Below are 27,005 nucleotides of genomic sequence, written 5' to 3'. Positions count from 1 at the left end.
GGTCAACCTCTGACAGCGGTGGCTGTGGTAGTGGTGAAGCACTGCACCAGCTCAGTGCAGTTGGCTGAGATGTCCCAAGAACCAGATACAAGATCTCAGGGGCCTAAGCTCAGGACAGATGTGGGGGAGGGGGTTATAGACCCAGGAGGTCCTCTCACTCAGCAGAATCCTTCCACTAGGCTGCCTGGACACCAGACCCACCGTGCTCAAAAGACCTCTCAGTAAGCGCTGCTTACCTGGGCATCATCTTGACTGGTTTCGGTGACATCTCAACTTTAAGCAAGCAGACCAACAGGCCTTTCTTCCACTGGGCTCTGAGAGGTCCCTAGAAGTGACCATGCATGGGGGGACAATAGCTTCCCCGTCCTGCCACAAACAGTCCAATTACACTGCACATTATAAGAAGCACACGATGATGGTGGTGGGCGATGGCCACTCAGACCTGGTTCAGATGGGGCACGGGTCTCTGCTTTGGCTATTCACCGTGGGTGATTCCACAGGCCTGCACAAAGCTGTCAAATGTCTGCAGCAGAACCCCAGAAGGTGTCTAGACCCAGGAACATACACCAACCACCCTGCCCCAGACAAGTAGCCTTCCTCTGGGCTATCTCATAACTTAGGAGGGCAGGCCAGCCAAAAAAGAGGAGACAAGAACAAAACAGAGATAGCTGAAGGTTTAAAAGCCCAAAGGGCCCGCACCCTGGGGCCAGGCAGGGAGCTCCCTGGGGCTCCGGACCCGCTTGCAGGCGGCCGTGTGCAGGCAGCGTCCCCCGGAGCTGTATTCCCACTGGCGAGGCAGGGCCGGCCTGACGCGGAGGCAGAAGTCCAGCAGGAGGAGCGGACTCCTGTGGAGGAGGCCTGGCTCCACAAGGAAAGGCCATGCTGAGGGGAGGCACCGCCCCCTCCTGCCGTCACCATAACTGATAGAGGAGCGCGACCAATGGGAGACGGCCCTTGCTCACTGGCCACCAATTTCGAGAATTCAATGTCAACCGCCAATCGGAAAGCAGCGACGGTCAGTAGGCAACGAGCACAGGGCACTGGACATCTCGGAGAGCCAACGGGTTGCGAGCAGCCATCGTTGGCTGGCAAACCGACGTGACCTGGGAGCATGGCGCCAAACGAATCGGGAGCTCCCGGCTCGCTGGGAGGCTCTGGGACCAGAGCGAAGGCTTCGAGGGGTCAAGCATGCTGAGCCCAAGGCTTTCGAAGGCCTCTGTGAACAGACTTGGCGGGTGTTGGTGCGATGGTCGCGACCCCCACCAATGGAGGGCGGCCTTGTGAAGGCCCGAACTGGCTGCAATCAGTCCATGGCGAACTCGTCTGGATGCTATTGGACAGACTGGATTGCTTTCACTGTGACCTGAATCCTTTTCTAGACTTGACTTCTAAATGTAGCCAATGGCTGAGGTGAGGGGCTGAACCTGGATGCCTGACACCATTGGGAAGAAATGGCAAGGGAGGTGATCCAGTGCTTGCTTTCCATGGGAGCCAAGGAAAACCAGGCTGCAATGGGCATGATCTCACATAAGATGGGGAACTGGATTGGTGGTAGGAGATGGAAAAGGCAGGCGACGTGGTCCTTGGTTATGGGATATGGAAAATCAGGCTTGACTTTTTGGTTTACCACCCTCGTGATCCAGCTAGGCAGGCCTGGCACTCGGTGGGCTTGAGGTTCAAGGTCTTTCCAGAATATGACGGTCACAGAGTAAAGGAAAACTAGAGCTGTCCTATGTCATCCTGGATTCCTCCCTCTGACATGCCTCCTTGGGTGAAAACACACTTCACCCGCTTTTCTCCCAAGTAGCATAGAATTCCATGCTGCGGGCTTCCCTGCCGAATTCAAAGACCGAGGGCTCTGGGAACTTCCAAGAAGTGTGGAATCTGAGTTTCTGATTCATGAAAAGCCATCCGCCCCCCTTACTGTAAGGCCTGGAGGTCACAAATCTGATCCTAGCCTCCGTCTTATCTGCAGAACCCTGGCAACGTCATGATGTTCTACTGTCTTCAAGATACAGGGTACAGGTAACCTTGCATCCTTTCTAATCCTAGCGATCCCTAGTACCTCATTCCTCTTTTGGAATTGGAAATCTCAGCTGCCAGCTTTGATTTGGGGATTCCTGGGGCATTCCCTTTTACATTTGGGGATCCCAGGTCCCTCCCCCTGGAAACCTGAGGATCCATGCTCCCTGATTAGACTCAGGAATCACAAGGTCTCCTCCTTCTGGACCTGGGGATGCTTGTTCGTCTCTTAGAATCAGTGATTAAAATGTCCCCATTCTCTTTCCAGACTCAAGAATTCCAGGGCCCAGGACCCTTTCTAAAAGCATGAAAACCAGGGTTTCCAGTAGATAGTAACTTACAAATGCCCTCTATGGGGTTACCCAGGCTATCCAACTTAATAGGAGCAGACAGTCTCCTCTTTCTCTCAAAGCGCATGTGAGGTCTGTGAACCACTGACCATGGAGTTAGGAGGCCTGTGTTTACCTGACAGTGCCACTGGAAATCACAGCTCCCCTCCCAGCCCCGGCATCCCAGGCATACCCGGCCAAGCTCACCCTTTAGTTGCCAACTGATTCCCAATTCCCCATTTGCTCTAGAGTCCACAGCATGTCTTTTTATTCCTGGCAGGATCCAGACTGCAGTCCCAGCCTGTACTCCAGCGATAGAGGCTACAGCATCTTCCAGGCCTAGAGCTCCAGCACACTCTCTTTCCACAACTGTTCCACACAGATGAAGCAGCACGATTTGGGGCCGAGGGGGACTCACTGGACTCAGCCCTTTGGTCTCTTTCTGACCCTGTGCCTGTGGTTGAGCTCTGACCTAAACTCTGATGGTGGTCTTCCTTTGCTCTTATACCGCATAGCTGATTCCTCGTGCAGGAATGACCATGAGTAAGGTGGGTTCAGGATTCTGTATAGTCCATGCCAGGACTGCTCTGCCAGGATGTACCAGATGAGTTATTTCACAGTGGGATTCGCCCTCGATAGTAATTAGGGGAACGAGGCCAAGTTATTGCCCACACCATTGTTGGAATGGAGGGGGGTGTTTTGACGTGCCTGAAGGCAAAGCCACAGATCATGAAACTGGGCAGAAGTTCAGATTTGGGGGTATGTATGACTTGGAGGATGTCGGTGGAAAGCATAGGAGGCCAGACTCAAGTATAGAGAATTGGGTGCAGTGGGCCGGCAATTGGAGGACTTTTAGTGGGTGTATAAGATGGGCAGCATAGAGGCCAGGCTGCCTCTCAGCTTGCATCTTCGTTCTTATTAATGGGTAGCTGGCCATCTGGCAATGGACTGTGGACAGTGTCACAATGCAGATGTTTACCCCAAGGTAGCTGGGTATTCGATGTTCGTCCTTGTTGTGTTCCAGAAGCTGTGCAGAATCAGTGAGAGGTGCAGGAGAAAGAGGAAGGTTAGAATGGGCTCTAGCCCTTGGCCACACTAGCCCTGCCAATCTTATGTATTGCCATGTCAGTGTATGCATGGGTCATAATTCCAAACACGCATGTTGTGTATCCTTGATAAAATGAGGGGATCACTTAGCCCCACAGCATCTGAAATGCAGTCTCGCAGTACCTGGTACTGGTACTGGAGGGAGAAGTGACTAAAGATAACGGACCCGGCATGTTAAGGAAGTAACCGTTGTACGAGGAATGGATCCCGTCAGCAGAGCATCTGCAATGGCCAGGCTCACAGGTCCTAGTCCTTGTCTGTATGGCCCAGCGTCAGCCGAGTCTTCATCTGTGGAGCCATGGATCTCATCTCAGAGGAAATCATGGGGTGATTTGAGCCCCTGACATCCATCTGTCTGTCACACTGTGGTAGCTGGCATATTGCTGTGAGGGCAGAGTTTCTGGAAAAACTTCCCCACTCTTTTGACGCCGCAGGTTCCCACAGGGTGGGCAGCTTTCCGTGGCGCACCTAGGCATGGGTGAGACCAGGAAGAGAGGACAGGAGATCTCTTTCCCAAAGTCAACCTATTTCATGCTCTGTCTGAAATTCGTATACAGCACAATTCAAACCAGAATCTCTCAACAGAAAAAAGGGTTTAGCAGTGCAGGAGTGTGCCCGGATGGTATGGATCCAGGGTCACACACATGGCCAGAACTGTGCCAGTGCATGCCTGGGAACAGGCCACCGGGCTGTCACTAGCGGCTGCCACCATATGTTGGGCTTCCACTCCTGCTCTGGGAATTTTCTGACACCTTTTTCACACAATGATGTCCTCCACATGGGGGCCTGTAAGGTGGGGGCAGTTTCATATCATGTAGTGTTGAATGGACTGACCCCACGTAATCACCCCTATCTACCTGTAGTCTGGCTCTCACCTAAATTCCCAGGGTGCTCTTCATAGTTTTGTACACAGAGTAGCTAATCCCAACAGCTGTGCAGCCGTGACAACCTTTAATATGGTGGTGGTTAGGCCTCAGAAAGCCCTGGCCAGCCCTGCTCAGCGAGGATGTGACGGAAAACTGCCCGCATGATGGGTTTTGAGCCTTCCACAGTATCTATGATGAATGAGGCCAAGCTATTACACATAGAATAAAGGAAGTCAGGGTGTTGGGGGGTGATTGGGAAAGCCAGGGGTCTGGCAGGTTTGCAGAGGAAATGAGCTAGTGTGGAGGCGGCAGCAAAGGACTTCATTCGGGGAGTTTTCAAGGGCCTGTGTAGGGAAAGGATTTCTGGACAATTCCCCTCAAAGAGGTCACAGTGGTGAGGATGCCTATGATTGGCTAGGGCTTTGGGCATGTGTTTAGAGGGCACTGTGGAGAGAGGCTTTGTCGAGGTCAGGGAGTGAGCTCTGGTCTGTTTTGAGAGTTTCAGATTGGTTGGGGTGTGGTTATTAAGGTAGTTGGGGAATTAGATCTGAGGAGTTGTTTTGGGGACACTGGTGAGGAGGAGCTGCTAAAGGTGAAGTGAGCCCAGGTGGCCCATTGCGTTGAGTCTGGTCTGCTAACCTCAAAGCCAGCAGTGTGTACCCACCAGCACCTCTGAGGGAAAAAGACAAGGCTGTCTACTCCCATAATGGTTGAGGTAAAATCCCAGACACCCACAATGGCAGTTCCACCACATCTTCTAGGGTCTCCGAGTCAGTGTCGAGTGATGAATGCTGAAGCTGTCTGCTCCCATGAGGATGGACAACTTCAAAGACCTTAAGGAGCCGTCCTGCTCTGTCCAATAAGGTCGATGTGAATCCCCAGTTGGACTATATGGTGCAGGTCTGACCTGACAAGTGTGGGGAGTAATTATGGGACCATTCGTTGGCTAAGTCTATTTGAGCAAGCTGGCCTCTTTGGGGGTGTGAGTCCTGTGTCCTGGGGTCCCTGGGTGGGCTGCACTTGGGACATTGGTCAGCTGCTAATCAGAAGTTTGAAGCCCACCGCGAGATGCTAGGGAGGAAAGGCCTAGAAATGGACTTACTCTAACCGGGCCCTTGCAACGTCCTCGTGTTGCCCACGTTCCCTCCGACACGGGAATGTGTGAGTTGGCCATCAACTCTTGAGCATGTGGTATGGCACAAGGTCGGGGGAATCGTGCATGGGGGGCGGGGTGTGTGTACGCTGGGACTAGATCACATTTTGGACTGAGGGAAAATGGGACAGGATGTTTAGATTTGTGGATAAGTATGAGTTCTAGGCATTTGGTTTGCGGCATAAGTTGCCAGGGCCAAGTAGGAATAATTTGGGGATGAGAAGGGATGAGAACTTTTGGGGAGGCCACAAAGTGGGTCTCATCAGGGGAAGGCAGACTTATTGCTTGCATCTTTGTTCTTATTAATGTCAGGAAATAACTGGCCATCGGGCTGCACACTATGGAGACTGTTTGGGTACAGATGTTCTCAGCCTAGCTAGGCTCTTGGTCATCCATTCTTCTCATTTGCCACATGTTGTTCATCATCTGCAAGGAGCAGGGGTCCAGAGTAGGCTCAGAATGGGCCCTAGTCCTGGGGCACACCACATCCTCCTACAGCAAGCTCACCCCCACCTCTGCCAACCTTTTTTACGGCCAGGTCTGTGCATGCACACGGGAGGATGCCAAGTATGTTGGGAGCATATCCTTAATTAAACGAGGCCAAGCCGTGGTGTCGAAGCATTTGGCAGATGCAGTCGCCTAGACCCTGGTAATGGCCTGTGCGACCCTGTGTCAGGCGAGTCTTCAGCACCTGGGAGGCCATGGATCTCCCCTCAAAAGTACTCTTGGGTGTGGTGGGCGCCCCTGACATCCACCTGTCTGTCACACTGTAGTAGCTGGCATAATGCTGTGAGGGCAGAGCTTCTGCAAAAGCTTCCCCACTCTTTTGACCCCGCAAGGGCCCTCTTGATGGGCACTTTCTGTGGAGCATCCAAGGTTGGGTGAGACCAGGAAGAGAGGCCAGGTGATCTCTTTCCCAAAGTCAGCCTATCTCATGGTCCGGCTGAAACCCATTCAGCAGCACTGTACAAACCAGAAGCCCTCCACTGATAGAAGGGGTTAGCTGTCCTGGGGGGGGCGTGGCTCCGGAAGGTATGGATCCTGGGTCACACACATGGGAGGAACGCTTTCTGCCACTGCCCCCAAGTGATCTCGCATGTGATACAATCACCTGCCACGATGCATCCAAGGAAGCCAGGTGACGCTGTGGGTGAGGAGTTCCCACTACTAACTGCAAGGTTGACAGTTCAAACTCATCTTGGGAAGAAAGCAAGACTTGTGGCTCCCAGAAAGATTCACAGTCTCAGAAAACCTGTGAGTCCCAAGTCGACTCACCAGCCCTGGATTTGGTTTAATAACGCCAACTGATGCTCTCACTGAACTCCACCATGCCATCGATTCGATTGATCTGGACTCATAGCTACTCCTCCAGGACACATTATTGCTGAGAGTGTAACTCCTCCCAGGAATAGAAAGGATCGTGTTTTGGCCAGGGATCGGCTCATCATTTGAACTGCTAAGTCTTAAGTTAGTAACGCATCATACCATAAAGGCTCCTCATGCTACCAGCTTCCCAAATGCAAGGGAACATCACGTAATCCATCGAGGAAGAGGGTGGATCCAAAACCTCATGACTTTCTGAGATCTAGGCAGAAGAGGAGAGACACTGTGATAGGCGTACGTTTATCGTGCCAACGTGCCAAATGAACGTGGGATTAATTAAAACGGGGAGAGATAAATGGCTACCCGAGCCTTGCCTTTCCTGTCTCTTGCTCTTTGCTGATCAGACCAATGTGTGGTTGCCGTAGCTGGTTTTCTGCCTCATCCTGCAAGCTACACTCCTTATGATTCACCTAACCTATGGACTGTGTCACTGTAGTTTGAGGTTCCTTCAAGGCCTGCTTCACCATGCTACTGGAGTATACATTCATTTCACTGGGGACTGTCAAACCCTGTCATCTTGTTGACTGTTGGTGACCTGCCATGCTGATTGGTGCTTTTGGCCAGAGAGCCTGCTTCTTTGACTTACACCGGCAGCGCTTGAACTTCCAGTATAGTAGCTGACTCTTAAGCGTTAATTGCATTGGGCCATTTGTACTGCCCTATAGACTAATGAGCTTTTTGTTTCATGCATTGTGTATTTCTGTATGTCAATCTTTATAAAATCCTAAGTGTCCTGGTTTTGTCTCTCTAGAGAACCATGTCAATCAAAGACACACAGATACTTGTTTGAGAAAGATGCCATGTCAGGCTGGGTTCACGAACCAGGAGAGCATCCAACATCCTGAATTCAGGAAGTCAGTGTTTGCCAGTGAAGTGCCTCCTGGTTGCCTTTTGTGACCACAGCCCAGAGAGACAAGGACTTGGAGCTCTGCACCTCCACAGCCTTGTCCTTTCCAGCCGACTCCATGAGAGGCAGACAGCTACGGAAAGAGGAAGTGATGTGGAGGTCAGAGCAGACCCCAGACCTCATAGTTGGCCACGTCAAAGCCTGGGTAGGGAATGTAGCCCAGCCCATTGAGCAGATAACGTTTGTAGAAACCTGGGGCTTCCCCAGCATCTGCTGCACATAGTTCTGTAGCCTGTTGTACTGGACCGTGTCGTGCTGGGTCAGCAAGATCTTCCGAAATTGAGAGAACCGGGAAAGTGTTCACCCCGAAAACACTGCCACTTCATGTAGACTCTCCCCTTGTAAACCAGGTACCCTTACAACCATTCAATTGAAAACAACTTACCTTTGATGCTCCCACTGCCCCTGCAGCCTGTGAACACTGAAATGGCTATGGGTGTGGGGATACCAAAGGCATCCGTCACCTTAACATTCCAACTGTGCTCTTCTGTGTCCCTGTACACATCCATTCCTCTGGGGAGGTCCAGGTCCCACTCCAGGGCCCAGTCCCAATCCAGGGATGCATATAGCAGCCACCTAAAAAGTAGGGGAAACGAAACACATGGGTAGTTGGGTAGCAGAGCACTAGGCCACCCAAGGGGAGTGTGTTGTTCATACCTCCACAGGAGAGGGAGAAGGTTACCAGAGTTCAACCTGGTGTGTGAAGATGTGAATGAAATATACTGGTCTGAAGCAAGGAACCAGAAGGTCTGTGGCGTCGCCTCCAATCCCGATTCCAACAACTTGGAATAACCTAACACCCAACCCCCATAAAATTTACTTCAGTTTATAACACTGAAGCTACAGTTCAGGGAGAGGCCATTGTGGTTCAAAGCACATAGGAGCAAAGTAACAGAGAAGGAGAGAGTGTAGAAAGCATCCTCGTGCACCAAGTCCTGGGGAAGGTATTCCTACTAATAGCATCCAATCCACAGAGAGGACCAGACAACCAGCCCCATCATGAGACATGTCATGCCTCACTGATCCATAGCACTAAGGGGTACCACACTGGAAACACAGTGCTGGGATTGTGTCAGATGTGACCCCAACACGCGGGGGCACAACGCTAATGGTGCACAACACAGCTGCCAGGGGAGCAAAGCAATGAGGGCCCAGAAGAATATCAAAATAGACGTAGGGGCGCAGGCCTTTGTACCCCATCAGACAAGACTACAAAACACACCAAAGTTCAACAAACAGACCTGGAAGCATTTATAGACTTCTTTTTTGCGTGGTTGGTTCTTGTTTGTTTTGTTTTGCTCTACCTGGTTTTTAGGACTGCATATTGTCTCCCCATGTCTATCAAGATTAGTTGGTCCGGATGAACAATCTGGAGAAAAGAGAGAACCACTGTTCCAGGGGTACTCAGTAGAGAGGACAGCAGGATAAAGGCAGTGGGTGTGAACAGACCTATGGAAAAGGGAACAAGTGATCTGAAATCAATGGCACGGAGGGTGTATGATGCCTGCTGGGACTTAATGAAGGGCAGTGCAAACCAGAGCAATTACTGAACCCTGAATGAAGGTCCTGCATGATAGTGGGACAAGAGGAACGTGAAAGGAAGTAGAGTTAAGAACTAGGACGCAAAGGGCATTTAGAAAGGCCTTAACACAGCATGTTCACATGTGAGTATACTATATGTAACGATAGGGAGAGAGATGTCTGCAGATATATTTATATGTTAAGTGTTAAGCTACCGGGTGGACACTGGGTCTCTACTCAATTCCTCCCTTGACACGAGAACACGTTGTTCTAACAACCAGGCATTCCATGATGCTCACATTCCTGACAGGATGGCTGAAGTCAAAGTAGGTGCATCAGAAATGTGATGAAGAAAGCTGATGGTGCCTGTGTATCAAATGATCTAGCACGTGGGGTCTTAAAGGCTTGAAGAGAAGCAAGCGACCATCTAGCTGAGAAGCATCAACGTCCACAAGGCAGACAAACACCACCCTGTTTGATCATGAAGTGTAGACAGTGACAGGTATCAGGCATCAAAGACTCAGAAAAAAATATCCCATCAATGTGCATGAGGAGAAGTGTGGAGTGGAGACCCAAAGCCCATCTGTACATGATTGGGTATCCCTTTAAAGAAGGTTTACAAGGACGAGTCAAGCCAGTCAGAGTGCAGTATACCACTGATGAAACATGTAACTCTCCTCTAGTTCTTGATGGCTTCCCCTTTTCCCTCTCCCCCCACTATCATGACCACAATTCTACCTCACAAGTCTGGCTAGACCAGAGCATGTACATCAGTAGAGGTGAGATCTGGAAATACAGAGAATGCAGGACAGATAAACCCCTCAGGACCAATAATGAGAGTAATCATACCAGTAGGGAAAAGGTTAGCTGGGAGGAGGAAAGTGGATCTGATCACAATGATCTACCTATGACAAACTCCCAGGTGCATAGAGAATACCAAAGTGGATGAAGGGAAAACCTAGTCAATGCAAGAGGCAAAAAAAAAATCATAAATTTTCCAGAGTTTATGCAGGAGGAAAGGAAAAAGAAATGAGGAGAGATACCAAGGGCTCAAGTAGAAAGAAAATGTTTTGCATATAATAGCATTCAATATACAAATATGCTTGAACCAATGGATAGATTGTAAGAAAAGCTGTATGAGCCCCTATAAATTGACGAATAAGAAGAAGGAGAAGAAAAGAAAGAAAGACAGAAAACACAGCTGCTGTGGGTTAGATTGGCCCCTAAGAGACAGGGAGAACTGGATTGGCAGGAACCTACACATTGGCATGTGACATGTGCAATCGTCACAAGATACAGCAAGGCATAACTTTGGGTTTAACGCCCTCAGGGTCTGGCTGGACAGGCCCTACCCCTGGTGGGCGTGAGGTTCAGGTGCTCCTAGGTAATGGTGGTCCCAGAGAAAAGGAAACTTTGAGCTCTCCAATCAGGCCCTTGCTTCCCCCCTTCCTCATGACTCCTGAGGTGCTGCTGGCAGTTTTGAACTAAGTTTGCGGTGAGTAACCCACTACGTTACCAAGGCACCTCGTGGCTCACATATTTCCAAATGCAAGGAGACATCATGTAATCAATCCATCTAGGTAGAGGGTGGGTCCTAAACCTAAAGACTGAGTTTAGGGGAGATGAGGAGAGGCACAGACCCACTTGTTAGAGGAAGATGCCAAGCCCAGCCTGGGGCCAACAACTGGGCAAGCACCCAACATCCTAAATTGAGGAAGACTGTGGTGGCCCTTCAAGTGCCAAGCCCTGCCCCTTTCTGTGGTTACAGCACCACACGATAAAGCCCTTTGGGCTCTGCTTCTCCACAGCCGTGTCCTCCCCAGCCCACCCCAGGAGGGGCAAACACAGGAGGGGAGAGGAAGAGTGAAAGGTTGGAGATGGAGGCGCAGGAGGGTGCAAGGCTTATTCAGGAGTGAGAAGTATAGAGAGGTGAGTTATTATTGAGGTGAGGGAAGATTCCTGGGTGAGTTCCACAACCCAGTGTGTTAGGTCAGGGTGTTGGGGCGGACGGAGATATATAGGGTGTGAGACAAAGGCATGTGGGCTTATAAGTGGGAGGGAGGTTTCCTGTGCTGTGTTTGTTTGCAGGTTTTGGCGGGGGTTGCACGTTTCGGGTCTGGGGATGACCTGTTGGCAAATCATCTTGTTCTTTGCAAACGTGCTTCTGAGAATGCTCAGGAGAGAGGGCTGTGTGACCCCTGCCTGTTAGATGGGCTCTGTGAAATTCTGGAGGCAAAAGTTACAAAGTTCAGCAGGCTTTTTGTCTTCTTCAGAAGCTGGTACAAGAGGCTGCCTAGCCTGTACCCGGCCAAACTTCCCAAAGTCTTCATAGTGGTAATGGGCATCATCTTTGATCGTGAACTACATCATGCTGAGGCGGGACGACGAGGAGATCTAAGAGTTTTAAAATCTGGGGCCCGGACCAGCCAGCAGCAGACTCTAAGGGTAAAGCAGGATTTGGCTGAAGATCAGGTTGGAGATGGCTTTCATCCCGTCCTGCAAATTTGCAAACACGCAGGGAGGCAACTGTAACAGTACACAAATTTTTGCCAAGGGCCCAACAAGGAGTATAGATCATGACATGACAGAAGTTTGAAAAACATGAGGAAGTGCCCGTGGAGCCCTTTTGTCTAATCCTCGACATGATGTAGAGCACTTGAATGTTCTCCCCAACCGTACCTGATTCATTAATGTAGTAAAAATATTCTTAAAAAACATGCAGGTCCCCCCTTTCTCTGCTGTTAAGTCAGGGGTTCGGTGACTTTGTAGGGTGACTTGGGCTAAGGACGTTAATTGTTTGTAGAGGGAAGCCAGCGAGTTAGAAGTGGAATCCATCATGAATTGTACTTTGTCCTTAAAGGTATGGGGCTGAATGATGATTTGTCCTATAGCTTCTAGTGTCACGACAGCTGTGGGGAAGGAGGAAATGAGGCTGGATCTCCCAGGACTGGTTGATATATTTCTCAATTGGTGTTAGAGCCACAGAGCACGTGCAGGTCCCACAGTCATTAGACTTCCTCTTGGCTCTACATGTTATGTTGTGCACTACTGTTACTGGGAGGTAGTAGGCACTGCTGGAAGAATTGAGGCATGTTGTTAGGGCTCCATTGCACCAGAGGATGATTCTTAGGGGGCTTGAAGTGAGCCTTTAATGGTCTCCTTGTGATTGCAGGGTAGGCTCGACACCTGTCTTGTGGATGATAAATAACACAGGGGTTAGCTGATGCCAACCTGACCTTCAGGTGCAAACAATGGTAACTTAGGAATGGGGCAGGACAAGGGTTGCTGGTTTTGGCTGAAGGGAGGGAGCTTACCGGAACTGCAGCCAACAGTGGACGTTGCAGGGAGGCGCAAATGAACCAAGAGTCATTTTCTATTCCAGAGGCATTTAACTAAAGGGCTGTTTCTTGGATCAGATTTTCCCACTGGAAGGGGTTAGTGTTGTTGTCCTGGTGTGTAAGTTAGGCTAATAGGTTAAGTTCATTACCATGGTTGTCTTTAGCTACTTCATCAATGCTCTTTGGTGGGTGGGGAAATTGAATCTACTGCTATGGATTGATAGGATGGCCGAGGGCTTTGCAGCGGTGCAGTGTGGATACAAACAGGCCGTGATGCCTTTTCCCCACCTTGGATCCGAGGGGTCTGCAATATATATTTGATACTCTCCACATTGGTTTCTGGGAAGGGTGTAACTCTGAAGGATAGAGTAGTGGTGCGCATTACACGGATGCTGCAACTAGGAACAATATGCAGACACCAAGTCTGTTTCTGGGAACTGTTTACAACACTGCTTTGTTCATGTAGAGAGCAGAGGACCAGGTTGTTTTGCTCGCTGAAGTTGTGTGGGGCCCCTGGGATTAATGGACGAAGAAAGGTGATGTTGAAGCGAAGGCAAACGGACCGCCGCCACCCACGCTGGCCGCAATGGGCTCTACTGATGGCATGCCTTAGGCCGTTAGTAGTTCCACCGCGGCTATGGAGGAAGAACTGCCACACGTGCAAGACCTGGCGTGGAGCAGAGTAGGACGCACCAAAGGTTGTATGTGTGGGTCTACACGGAGAACCGTCAGAGCACATGCTAGGTATGAGAAGCAGGAGGTCCCCTCAGAAAGCATAGGGTAGTAGGTCCCACAATCTGGGTTGAATACCAGTCATGACTTGTGTTGGGTTAACCTTAAGCTGGTGAGACTATGCCAGATAGGGTCACCAAGGACGTTGACTGTGCTGGGAGTAGTGAGGATTAGGGGGTATGGCCCTGTCCACGTAGGTTGTCAAGGCTGAGAATCAAGTTCTTTTAGCAGAACAGAGTCTATTGGACTGATTCCTGGCAAGTCAGGTCGTGTAGGAGTAGGGGGGTGAGGGCAGACACCGGTCTGCATGCTGCTGGAGCAGTTTCTTAGAAAAGAAAGAAAAGGTTAATGGTATCCTAGTGGTGGTGCTTGGGTTGTTAGGTTGTGGTTGATGGGGACGACTTTGCCACACAAAAGTTCAAATGGGCTTACAAAAGAAGGAGAGCATGGTATTGGGGTGGTGCTTCAGATTTGAGTTAAGGCAAGAAGGAGTAAGTGTACCCACAGGCCCTGAAGTTCCTGGGAATGCTTAGACCAGAATTCCTAAAAATAATGCCCGTGAGCTATGTGTTGCCGGCCAAGGACAGTTATCTGGTCTGCCAAGGGTTTTTGCCTTGTTATTTTTACTTCAAAATAAGGTATGTACATGTGCATAGGAATTTATTCATAGTTTTTTTTTAACTATCGTCTGGCCCTCCAACAGGTCTGAGGGACAGTGAAGTGACCTCTCTTTAAATCTTTGGGAATCCCTGGTTTAGACAGAATATATTTTATACTTCCGTTCATTCTGTCCACCTTTCCTGAAGTTTGAGGCCTGTATGGAATATGCTAATGTCATTTAATGTTCAGAGAAAGTTAGATCTGTGTGATTTGGGTTCTGAATCATGGAACATTATCTGCCTGTGTGGAGTTGGGGAGGACCTGGGTGTGATTTGGGTGAGTAGAATGTCTGTACCTATATCTTGTCTCTCGTGTAGTTGGGAAGCTTCGACCCAACCTATAAAGGTATCTCCACATGCGAGGATTCGGAAATTTTTGCGTTTAGTCATCTGAGTAAGATCGATCTGACCATCTTGGCAGTAGGCCACGTAGTTGGTTTATGGGCACGTAGGGTATAGACCGCTTTGCAAATGGAGCAAGAGGAACTACCATTTTGGACGAGCTGGGTTCGTTGAGGTTGATATAAGATTGGTGGCAAGAATTGGGACAAGGCACGGGGCCCAATGTGTAAAGAGTAATGCATTCAGTTGAAGAAGGCTTCAGCTTGTTGTGTGGCTAGTGTTATTTGACTTTGGAGAACTAACAACCCTTCTTGAGTTGTCTTCCCTTTTCGCTCAGGGTGGCTTCTTCCTGGGGTGTGTAAGAGGGTTGCATGTCGGGGATGGTGAACGAGAGACTTGGGGCTGCGTTAGTCGGGTTGTCGGTGCGGTTTCTTGCAGTAGCATTTGCCTGGTGGTTTCCCTGGGTGACAGGAGAGGTATCGGTGTGATGTCCTCTGAAATGAATAGTAGCTACTTTTCTCAGTGGCTGAAAAACCTGTAAGAGATTGGCTGGCTATTAATTGACAGTTTCCAATGTGGGACCCTTTGGTGGTCATAAATCCGCACTTTTCCCAGATGGTGGCGTGACAATGAGCTGTAAGGAACACATATTTAGAATCTGAAAACAAAAAATTTATATTAGATGTTTTCCCTTTAGTTAAAGAGAGAGCTCAAATGAGAGTGATAATTCTTACTTTGGCGAAGGCGTTCCGATGGGGAGGTGTGCTGTTTCCCAGACTCAACCAAGTGAGATGACAGCACAGGCGGCCATTAACAAACAAGGTTAGATGTGGAATAGTGTACGGTGGATCAGAGAGTTTGGGACGGGGCATCATTAGTTCCTCAATTGCCTGTGGGCAAACGTGACTTCTAGGCTCCAGCGACTCTGGGAGTTGGGGCAAAAGAGTTGCCTGGTTCAAATCGGGAGCCTGGCGTAGGGTCATGTTATGGTTTTCAATAAACAAGGTGGATTTGTTCCAAGTGGCTTGTAGAGAGTAGAGAAAGGACGTGATGTGAGAGGATGTCCTGCAGTCTGTGGGATATAACGTCTGGATAGGCTCTCCCAGTGTTAACTTGAAGGCTCCTTTAGTTAGGGAGATAACTGCTGACAGAGCCCGGAGGCTAGGTGGCCAATCCCTGATCATCCTATCCAGTTGTTTACACAAATAAGCCACAGAGGACAGAGCAGGCCCACGGGACTGAGTCTGGACTTCAACTCATATACCTTGCTTTTCGTGAGTGTAAAGTTAAAAAGGTTTGGTGGGCTTTGGTATATGCAAAGGTGGGAAGCGAAGGAGACCATGGGCAGAGTCAAGGTGGGCAGAGTCAAGGTGGCCAGGAGGGGTGGCCCTAGCCGCTTTGTACAAGGGGTTTGGTAACGGGGGAAATGAGGAAACCAATGTCTGAAACGTCCTCCGAAGCCTTGGGAAGAATGTATTTGGTCTGCGGTTTGAGGAGTTTGGAGTTCGCTCACTGCCTGGCGACCTTCTGTTGTCAGTCCCCATGTGGTGGGAGTGAGCTGCAGCCCCAAGTAGATAATGGTTTTACATGAGAGCTGGGCGTTAGCTCCTGAGACTCCATAGCCTTCCGTAGTTAAGAAGCACACGAGTTGGGCAGGATGTTCCAGAGAGCAGGCTTCAGATGTGCTGCACAGCAGGAGGTCCTTTACCTACTGAAGCAGAATGGACGGTGAGAGGGGACAGTGCAGAGGGTCAGTGGTTAGCGCCTGCCTGAACAAACAGAGCAAGTCGTGGTACCCCTGGGGCAAAAACGGACCAGGCATATTGGCAGGCGGTTGTGGTGTCGGGACCTCCCATGTGAAGATAAACTAGCAGGAAGCGTCCAGTGGGACAGTAAAGAAAGCGTCCTTCAGGTCGAATATGGTAAAATGGGTGTTGTCAAGTGGACTACAAGACAGGATAGTGCAGGGGTGATGGACCACTGGGTAGGTGGGGACTACAGCCTCATTAATAAGGTGCAAGTTCTGTACTGGGCAGTAGGACCCATCTGCCATCTTGACGGCCAAGACAGCGGTGTTGCACGCACGGTGTGCAGGCACAATATGTTGGATACATAGGAGGCGCTGCATGATGGGTTTCAGGCCTCTTCCGTGAGTGAGGGAGATTGGAAACTAGGGGTGAGATTGGAACGTGGAAGGGTCTTTAAGGGGATGATATTTTGCGACAAGCTGTCGGGAAGTGTCCCACACCTCAGGGTTTATGTGGTGTGGCAGTGGAGCAGTGGAGGGCGTGGGTGGAGGCTCAATGGTGGAGAGCTTTAGCAAAAAGTTTGCTGGGGAAGGAGAGGTGGGTAGGAAGCATTTCTACTGGAGACTAACTCCCAGCTTAGACAGGAGATTCCCTACCCAGCCACGGCACAGGCCATGAAGGCATCATTTAGAAGGAATAGCAAAGAGAGGACTTTCCTATATCTAAAACCAGAGGAGGGGTGAGCAAAGGTTTTGATGGGTTGTCATCTATACCGACAACCATAATTTGGGAAGGAGAGGTGGGGCCCGAGAAGGAAAGAAGTAATGAGAAGGTAGCTCCTGTGTCTACCAAAAAGGAGACTGCTTTGCACGCTACCTTGATAGTCACTTGAGACTCATCCAGGGTCACTGGGGTCGTTGAGTCCACGCATCTTAAGTCGTTGTCATTGGCCAGGTCGAACAGTGCCAAGGGCAGGTCAGGGCTTGGAGAGAGAGTCCCTCCGACGATAGGCGCTTCCACCCCAAACAACAGGGGAGTGGAGGGGTTCCGGAGGGGGAGACAGATGTTTGGAGAACTCTGAAGGCTGAGAAGGTGGTGGGGTTGGTTCCAGACTCATAGGAGATGGTAGGGACTAGGGTGGAGGATCGGGAAGTGTGAAGAACAAAACATCCAAGCTATCAGAAGGATGGGAAGTGTGTGTGCGGTGGTCGGAGGTTCCGGAGTTTGGAAGAGTCCACCAGAGGGTATTGAGAAAGGAGGACGTTGGCTGGTTTGGCAGGAGGCACAGAAAGGGGGACGAGAGCAGAGGAAAAGATGGCATGAACGTACAGAATCTCAGACCATTCTGAGGTTTCATGACCGAAGTTGTGAACGTCGTAGAGAATATGGGAATGGAAAGTCCCATTTTCTGGCCAACGCGATCCATGTTGAATTCGTATTGTGGCCCCACTTGGTTACGGAAATGGATCAGACCTTTAGGGCAGTTATCCGGAGCCAGTCCTAATTCAGTGAGATTGACCGGGAGGCAACCCACAAGACAGTCCCTGGGAGGATTGGACAAAGCATGTCCCATGATGTGTCAAACTGCAGGGGGTCTGGACAGAGAAGGGCGGCTCCTCATTCCCCTCTGTCCCCCACAGCCAGGAAGTGGCCTTCTAAGGCTGAGAGGCGTCTCTGTCAGAGGTAGGGAGCCAGGAGGAGAGTGCTGGACGCTTTGGAACAGGAAGTATCCTTGATGCAGGCCTGCGGCATACTCGGCGGACAGGGATGAGCAGCCCCAGGACCTCAGAGAGGCCCAGGTCGATGGCTGCATAGGGGAAGACCCCCAGCACTTTGGTCAGTTAACTGCGGTAGAAGGCCCAGGACCCCAGTTCCCTAGGATCTTCTGGTAGCAGTCCTGCAGTCCCATGTACTGGCCCATCCGGCACAGGGTCAACTTCGTTTTCAGCACCTGGAGAGTACCGGGACCATTCTAAGACAAGAGACATCATGAGAAGCTGCCACCTATGTGGCAGTGGGGACTTCAGGCTAGACTGTGGTCAGCAGAGTTTCCAATCTAAGAAGAGGAAGAAATGCCTGCTAACCTATTCTCGCAACCCTGCCAATGAGAAAACTATGGAGCACAGAGGCCAGGACATGGGAACAGGCAAGGCTTGTTCTGTGGCTTCTGGGATCCAAGGAGTTGGTGCCAACAGGGTGGCACTTGATCACTCTCTCTGGAAACCCTACCTCCCATTGCCACACTCCAAAAGGAGTGCTGCCTCAGGAGCAGCTATGGGGGCTCCCCCTGCTGTTGGCCCAAGCTCCTCCTCACCTCCATTGGATCAATGATGCTTTCTTTTCTGGAATATAGGTTTGATTTCTGGCACTAGCCATGCAGCCAGCCATTGAGCTCTCCTGTCCACACAGAATGTCTTACTGGCACAGGATGGCCCATGTAACCTGTGGGTGGGAGGCACAGGTGTCAGGGCCTTAGCAGTGCCCCTTCAACTCCAAGAGCCCAGCCCCCACTGCTACCTACCATGCCATGCCTGCTGACAGCTCCCTCCTGTTCATGGGCCATGAACTTGATCAACTTGTGTGCCCTCTAGTTTCTCCCTTGAGGACGTTCATGTCATTGCCACAGCTCAATGAGTGGACCGCACCTGCATTGACCATGCTCCACAGGTCCCCCAGGATATCCAGGTTGTTGGTTTTGTAGGAGTAGACCTGGGCAGGGACACAAGGGTGCTGGGAATGTGTCGCATACAGGTAGGTTATTCCCCAGGTTGTTCCCCCATATTTTATCCAAACCTAAGATGCTGCTTGCTAACACATGGTCAATGGCTAGTCACTTGGAGGTGAACTGCTTCAAGGTTTCCTGCCTGAGGGCTATGGCCATCTAGAGCATTCAGACTATATAGTCTGTCCCACCTGAGATGGGGCCCACTCCCTGATCAGTGGGACAGTGGATTGTTCCCCTGAAAGACAGCCCCAAAGCCAGGTGAAGCCAACTCCAGGAGGTACAAGATTTGGCTGCCTTCTGGTCCTTAGAGGCCACCAATCTTGTCACATGGATACTCTTAGTACCTGCTCTTACTGTGGCGTGTACACCCCTTGCCTGTCCCTTCCTATTGCAAGTATGCCGAAGGTACAACCCCGCCCATTTACAATGGAACCAGGGGGGCTTGCATGTCCCCAAAGTGTATATAAGCCCTGACCTGAAATATATCCCCCCTCCCTGCATGGATCTGACAGCTGAGATCCTGGATGTCTGAGAGGTGAGCAATTGAATGCCTCATTTTGTCTGATATCTCTTTCAATTGACCTAATTACACAACCGCCACTTGGCACCCTTTCATCCAAAGTTCATATACTCCTGGGGAGATGGCAGTTCTCTCCAAAGCCCCTCACCTGCATGAAGTTGTTGGGTTGGTTCCTGGGCCTGTGCCAGTGCATGTAAGGGAACTGGCCACCAGTCTGCCAACAGCGGTTTCCACCACATGCTGGCCTTCTACTCCTGCTCCTGGAGTTTTCAGGCACCTCCATGGACACAATCATGTCCTCCCCAGGAGAGCCTGTCAGGAGGAGCGGGTGTCACATCATGTACTGTTGAAGGGACTGTCCCCACCTAATCACCCCTATGTACCTGTGGTCTGGCTCTCACCTAAACTCCCAGGGTGCTTTTCATTGTTGTATAGACCGTGCAGCTGATGGCCACAGCCGGGATAACTTTTAATAGAGTGGGTGTTAGGCCTCGGAAGAGCCCCGGCCAGCCCTGCTCAGCCATGATGTCTCTGAAAATGGCCCGCATGGTGGGCTTTGAGCCCTCCACAGTATCTATGAGGAATGAGGCCAAGTTATTACACATAGAATAAAGGAAGTGGGGGTGTTGGGGTGCTGATAGGAAAAGCCTGGAGTCTAGAATGTTACAGAGGAAATGAGCTAGTGTGGAGGCGGCAACAAAAGACTTCATTCAGGGTGTTTTCAGGCGCTCGTGTAGGGAAAGGGTTTCTGGACAATTCCCCTGAAAGAGGTGACTGTGGTGAGGATGCCTATGTTTGGCTAGGGCCTTGGGCATGTGTTCAGGGGGCTTGTGGAGAGAGGCTTTGTCAAGGTCAGGGAGTGAGCTCTGGTCTGTTTTGAGAGTTTCAGATGGGTTGGGTTGTGGTGATTAAGGTAGTTGGGGAATTAGATCTGAGGAGTTGTTTTGGGGACCCTGGTGAGGAGGAGCTGCTAAAGGTGAAGTGAGCCCAGGTGGCCCAGTGCGTTGAGTCTAGTCTGCTCACCTCAAAGCCAGCAGTGTGTACCCACCAGTGCCTCTCTGGGAAAAAGACAAGGCTGTCTACTCCCATAATGGTTGAGGTACAGTCCCAGACACCCACAATGGCATTCCACCCCATCTTCTAGGGTTCCCGAGTCAGTGTCAAGTGATGAATGCTGAAGCTCTCTGCTCCCGTGAGGATGGACAACTTCAGAGACCTTAAGGAGTCATTCTGCTCTGTCCATTTGGGTCAATGTGAATCTCCGGATAGAATGTATGGTGCAGGTGTGACATGAGTCTATTTGAGCAAGCTGGCCTCTTTGGGGGTGTGAGTCCTGTGTCCTGGGGTCCCTGTGTGGTCTATCCTTGGGACATTGGCTCAGCTTCTAATTGGAAGTTTGAAGTCCACCGATATATGCTAGGGAAGGAAGGCCTAGAGATGCCCTTCCCCAAACGGGGCCCTCGAAACAGCCCTGGGTTTCCCAACTTCCCTCCGACACGGGAATGTGTAAGTTGGCCACCATCTCCTCAGCAAGTGTTGTGTCACAAGGTCAGGAGGAAAACATGCACGGGGTGGGGGCGGGGTCGAGGTGTGTGTCACCCAGGACTAGATCACCTTTGGGACTGAGGGAAAATGGCACAGGATGTTAAGATTTTTGGGGAAGTATGAGTTCTAGGCATTTGGATGGCAGCCTAAGAGGTCAGGGCCAAGTAAGGAGAATGGGGGTGTGGGATGTGCTGAGGGCATTTGGTGGGGCCACAAAGTGGGTCTCATCAGGGGCAGGCAGACCTTTTGCTTGGAGCTTGGTCCTTAATAGCGTCAGGGGATAGCTAGCCATCTGGCCACACACTGTGGACACCGTCTGTGTGTAGATGTTGTAAGCCTGGCTGTGTTCTTCGTTATCCCCTCTGCTCTTTACCCGTATGTTGTTCATCATCTGCAAGGGGTAGGGGGCCAGAGAAGGCTCAGAATTGGCCCTAGTCCTGGGCCACGTCAATGCCGCCTACAGCAACCTCACCCCCACCTCTGCCAACCTTATTGACAGCCAGGTCAGTGAAGGCATAAGGGATGATGCCAAGCATGTTGGGCGCATAACCCCTATAGAACGCGGCCGGGCCTTCGCGGTGAAGAATCTGGCCGACGCAGTCACCTAGGCCATCGTACTGGCCTGTGCGTCCCAGCGTGAGGCGGATCTTCAGCACCTGTGGAGGCAGGGAGGCCAGGGAGCTCCTGTCAGTAGTCTCATGGGGGACTCATGCCCTGTCCCTGTGCAAGGAGCCCTGTTGGCACAGCTCAACAACGGGGTGGGCCTCCAGGCCCTCAGAGGTCGGTGAGACTCTCCACGGTCGTCAAGGGGACACTGGTGAGGAGGGTCCTCAGAACCCCTATGGGCATCCCTGTTCTGGGGCCCGGAGAAGTGCAGTGAGTGGGACATATGGGGCTAAGTGCCCTGGAGCCAGCCCTGCCTCAAATCAAACACCCGCCCCAGGGAAACAGACACTCACTCTCCAGGTTTGTTAACCTCATCTGTCAGGAGGCAACCCCCCAGGGTTTTATACACGAGTGTGGCAAGTAGATGGCCAACCCTTGCTTCCTGGTTTATCCGGTACAAGAGTTGTGCCCAATTTTACTTTGCTTTCTACCCCCTTTCAGAACAAAATCATGACCCGCTGGCAATGCAACACTTTACTACTAAAGCCAATGGTACCACATAATGTGTAGGGATCTGTTTCTGCAGCCTCAGTGGGTCTTCTCAGCACGCCTCCCTCCGTGCTCCCTCCAGGCTCAAGCCCACCCACTCTGGGAAGCTTTGGTCTAGAAGCTCTGCTGAAACCATTCCCGTCCCGTGCCAGCCTTCCTGACTGAAGGGTGGTAACTGTGCCTCAGGTGTACTGTCTGGGATTGTATCCCCAGCCATATCTGGTCTCGTCAACTACACGCTGGACACCAGAAACACAAAACAATTGATGTTCACACTCCCTGAACCACACCAGCTGTGTCCCCACATTCATATGAACACATGAGCAGAGGCAGGAAGACCGCAGGGTTTCAAACCAGGGAAGTTGTGCTTCAACGTCGGATCCCCTCCCTGTCTTCAGGATTCCATCCTGTGTGCAGACAGTGATCCCAGATGCTGGGCGATGCCAACAAGTACGTGGAATCAGGAGCCGAGCAAGGCCATTGAGCAGCCTGCCGGGTGCCAAGGACACAGCCTTGCTGGCTGGGAGGAAAGTTGACTGGAAGTACTTACCGATGAAGATCAAAGACTACAGCCGTCAGGATGGATGGCACCCCAACACAGAGGAAACCAACGACCTCAGAACTGGACCAAGAAACAACAGAGTGACGCAAAGAGCAAAGAGCAAAGCAGTCAAGGGTTTCCGTCTGGCTCAGATCTGCCACTAGCTCCCACTGGAGCCGCAATCAGGCACTCAAGGGACAGGCTGCCTTGGGCACTTGTGCAACACCCCTCTTGAGAAGTGTCCAAGAGCCACAATGCCACAGGCAGGACTCAGCTGGAAGCCATGGTGACGTCATATGCACGTAACAGTTGGGCAATCAGTCTATGCCTAAGAAAGACGGTATTGGCAAGAACAGTATCTGGACGATGGGATCCCCGAAGGAGGAGCCCGGCTTAGGGCAATGCCAGCAGAGGCTTCTGAGATGTGAGGACAGCAAGACTTTGGCTGAGTGACCAGGAGACCCAGTGGTGATAAAAAAAGATGTCCTGGTTGCGAAAGGAGGAGGTCCGTAAAACACAAGGGCCAGCTTCCCAGAGATGGATTAACAGTATCCCCAAAGGGCACTGAGTGTCTCTGTCCGAGCAGTGTTCCCTGCTGTCATGCGAGTGCTTCCTGTGAGGTGCTGGGGACACGGTTCTGACTCACAGGGACTCAATGGAGCAGCAGGAACCAGCCCAATCATACATCATCTTAACTGTGCTTCTGATGTTTCTGCCGGGGATGCAGCCACTGTATGCACCCATCTCCTTGTGGGTCCTGCTCACTGGACAGGAACATGGCCAAAGTCTGGGAGCCAAAGTCTCGCCATCCTTGCCTCTCAGAGCATTCTGGCCGATCTGGGAGTTCATTTGACAGTCCAGGGAACTGACCACATCCCTCAAGGGCATCGATGCTTCTTCAGTCTTTCTTAGTCAAAGTCCAGCTGTCACGTGCATAGGAGGTGCCCAAGAATGCCATGGCCAGGTTACCTAGCATCACAGTCAATCTGACAGTAACCACCAACCAAATGGAGCCGGCAGATCATGTGGCGGGTCCTGGTGAGGGTCGAACACGGTGCTTTGTGCAGGATGCCTGGGGCACACGAGTCATTGCGCAGTAGGTAGGGGCTGCAGTCGCTTCATTGTGCGAGGCTGTCCACTGAGCAGGCTCTCACTTACCTCCAAGGGGTTGATGAGCGTCTGGGAAACGGCCACCGCCAGAGACCCCGCCAAGACATCCTCCTGGAAGATGGGGTTTGAGGACTCCCCGAAGTGAGCTTTACACTGCGGGCCCGAGCGAGGAGAGAGGAAGGTGAGCACAGCTCCGGGGCCTTCCAGCCTCAAGCCCACCTTGGAGAGGGCCTGAGGACTCGGACAGGAGACAGAGGGCTGGGAAGGCGGGCTCGTGTGATCCGGAGGGCGGGGCTGTAGACACCTATCACTTCCTACCTCTTCGAAGACGAGAAACTTGATCCCATACTCAGGGGCGATCTTGAGCACGTTTATACCATTGCCGCGCCACAGCGAGCGGAAGCCTCCCTCCTGGATCAGGCTCCGTAACCCCCCCAGCAGGTTCATAAGGTGTTTTTTGGAAGAGTAAACCTGAGGGTGGAAAAGACCTGACCCTTGGACAAACCCCTCCCCGATGCCCTCTCCATTCTCAACCCAGCCCCACCTGCAGCTCCCAGCTCCTCGGATCTGGGTGCAGCCAGCGCCATTGAAAAAATCAGGCTCCCCCCGTCACTCCAAGCTTCCCCCTCACCTCTGGGCTCCATTGCTCGCCCTTGTCCCCATCCACCAAAACCACAATCTCCTTCCTGTATCCCCAACAATACCCTAGAGCCCCACCCTGAAACCGGGTAAGCCCTGCCCACTAATCCCCATTGGCTGCAGTGGAGGCCCCACGCCCACACCTGCATGTGCACTCGGGTCCGGTCCAGAGGGGCGGTGCTGGTGCGGGACACGGTTCCCGCGACGGCTCCAGAGAGCAGAATCTTCCACCAGGCCCCCTCCTTGTCCATCCTTGCGTCCCCCATGGGGACCATCAGGACTTCTCCATTATCCAACAGCTGTGGGCCAGATAGAGATCCCCACCCAATGTCATGGGCTCTCCTCTCCTTGCCCAGGTCGGAAGCTCATGCCAATCCATTCTGCTTGGTTCGGGACACTGGGCTCGCCTAGAGGGGCTTAGGAATTGAGGTATTCTACCCAAGAGATACTCGTGGCAACTCTTAACCAGCGTCTTAATTGCGGTAGGTGAGCAACCCACTGCTCACCCAATGGTCAGCAGTCCACGTCAACCAGCAAGAGAAGACAGATGTGACAGACGCATTCTCCTGCGTGGAGTCTTTCAGGGCTGAGCAGACTGGAAGCCTACAGAGGACCAGGCCAAACCCAGCCAAACCCACTGTCATCGGGCCAACTCCGTCCAACAGTCGCCCTACCCACAGAGTAGAACTGCCCCGGCAAATTCCCGAGTGGGTCGATCTTTTTTGAATGATAATTTAAAATTTTCTTGATTTGGGAGTTTTTTGAGATGGCCCACCTTTGTGTGATAGTCGGCCTTTTCTGTCTTGCCTCACATTCTCAACATGCTGTCAACCACACTTGTGAGAGGGGCCCTGCTGGCCTCCCGGGGGTCATGCATTGGGTTTGCTAACCAGGAAGTCAGCAGTGAGTAATCCCAGCCCTCCACACGCTCCACAGAAAGATGAGGCTTTCTACTCCCTTAAAGCGCTCCAGTCTCCGGACCCCAAGGGGCACTTCTACCAAGTCCTGTAGGGTCACTGTGAGTCAGCAGGGATTTATGGCAGTGAGTTTCCGACATGAGTGCAGAGAGGTTTCTGAGCCCATCTCTTTTGAGCTCTAAGAGACCACATGAAGCATAAATGGATGAAAAAGGAGACAGAGAGAAAGAGAGAGAGAGAGAGAGAGAGAGAGAGAGAGAGAACTCTGAATTTGAACTCCTAACTGGGTTCCTTGGTGGTGTCACAGGTTATGTGTTGAACTGTTAACAGTAAGGTCAGTTGTTCCTCCTCACCAGCCCTTTTTTAAAGAGAAAGTTGAGGCTGCCTGCTCTCTGAAAGCCCGCTAGCCTCAGAAACCCCCTCTGCCCCATAGGCTAATTCTGTGTTGGAAGAATGGCCTCGGCCTCCTAACTGTGAGAGAATAGGTCGGTGCCTGACTGGCAAAGCCCCCCTTTTGACACGGACCTAGGGAGCTAAAGGCTGGGCACAGGCCGCTTTCGCCCTCCCCCGCAATGTGTGCTGAGTCCCCAGTCTTACCTGCTGATAGGTGGCAGGCTTTTGCTTGTGGTCAGCCACCTGGCTGAACACAGGCCCGGGAAGGAGAGTGTTCGGGGGATTCCAGTCCTGCGAGGGTGATGGGGGCGGGGGCATGATGCGAGGCGGTGGGGACGGACGCGGGGCTGGATGTTCGGGGAATAAAAATGTCGTGAATCTTTGAAATTGGGTGTTTGCCCAAGAGCAACGCTGTTGCTTCTTGTCAGGGAGAGTCGCCATTGTCGTCTCAAAGCAAGAGCCGTCTGGAGGGCCTTAAGTCCTCCTGGAGCCAGTGAGGTCACAGAGGTCCTTGTGAGCCCCTGGTGTGTGGCAGGAAAGCCCACAGCCCCAGGTGAGGGCCACCCCGCGGTGGCAAGCCCACCAGGCCCCAAGGGTGCTCACTTCGCTCTCCGGAAGGGCTGGTGGCTTGAAGCCTCACACTTTAGGTTCACAGCTGAACCCTTGCCCACGTGCCCCATCGGGGCCCCTACCTGACGCCCCAAACCTACCAATGTGTTACAGGGAAAACAAACCCATAAAGAGGGTTGTCAGACTGGCCCGCTGCGCCCCCAGCGGTAGCGAGTAGAACTGTGCTTTAAAGGACTTTCTTGCTGGTCTCTGGGCAGAAGCAGATCTCCAGGCTTGTCTCCCTGCCCACTTTGGGCTCGTCCCCCAACCTGGAGTCCGGCCCCACGCATGGCGTCCTCACTGGTTCCCGAGGAGGAAGTATGCCACAGGATTTTGTCCATGGGAACCGGTCAAAGCCTGGTTTGTTCACTGAAAAGTACCCGGTTTGAAAGTACCGAGAGGCGAGTTACAGAAGAGAAGCCTAGGCCACCCCGTTTCTGACAGCTTGAAGAGCTACATGGTCGTGAAGCGCACCTGCTGCTGATTTTAGGCTAGCTGCTCCCCGCAGTTTTTCTGTCCGACAAGGACTGTCACAGCCACCTGACCGGGGGCAAGGTGGTTTGCAGATGGATTGAAGTGGCTGCTGGGATGGGGGGTTGGCGTAGTCACCAGCTCTTTCATCATCTTTGAGACATGGATCGCAAGGACTTTCTACCAAAGCCCCTCTTCCCGGTGGCCTCAATGCCAGCGAGTTCACTGCTGGACCCGCCCAAGGATGTTGGCTCCTCCCTTTACTTCCTGTTT

At 51.8% G+C, this 27,005-nt stretch overlaps 1 protein-coding gene across 1 annotated transcript; it reads right to left on the bottom strand.

Annotated features, from left to right (window-relative positions):
* Nucleotides 1–19,753: 19,753 nt before the first annotated feature.
* On the bottom strand, nucleotides 19,754–25,970 carry LOC142444733 (calcium-independent mitochondrial carrier protein SCaMC-3L-like). Its single transcript, XM_075545968.1, has 7 exons — nucleotides 25,857–25,970; nucleotides 24,486–24,641; nucleotides 24,022–24,174; nucleotides 23,752–23,856; nucleotides 21,386–21,553; nucleotides 21,141–21,288; nucleotides 19,754–19,926 (listed from the first exon to the last, which is right to left on the bottom strand). The coding sequence occupies exons 1-7, from the start codon at nucleotides 25,968–25,970 to the stop codon at nucleotides 19,754–19,756; spliced, it is 1,017 nt and encodes a 338-aa protein (XP_075402083.1).
* Between the last annotated feature and the right edge of the window lie 1,035 nt (nucleotides 25,971–27,005).

The sequence above is a fragment of the Tenrec ecaudatus genome, chromosome 1, assembly GCF_050624435.1.
Source record: "Tenrec ecaudatus isolate mTenEca1 chromosome 1, mTenEca1.hap1, whole genome shotgun sequence".
Taxonomy (NCBI): Eukaryota; Metazoa; Chordata; class Mammalia; order Afrosoricida; family Tenrecidae; genus Tenrec; species Tenrec ecaudatus.
The sequence above is the reverse complement of the archived record's forward strand: the minus strand, read 5'-3'. Positions and strand labels throughout refer to the sequence as shown.

Excerpts from the sequence above, each read along its gene's own strand:
- LOC142444733 (XM_075545968.1), bottom strand. The coding sequence starts at position 25,970 with ATGCCCCCGCCCCCATCACCCTCGCAGGACTGGAATCCCCCGAACACT. Across the intron at positions 24,642-25,856 it reads AGCCTGCCACCTATCAGCAG|CTGTTGGATAATGGAGAAGT; the intron begins GTAAGACTGGGG and ends TCTGGCCCACAG. Across the intron at positions 24,175-24,485 it reads GGACCCGAGTGCACATGCAG|GTTTACTCTTCCAAAAAACA; the intron begins GTGTGGGCGTGG and ends TTCCACCCTCAG.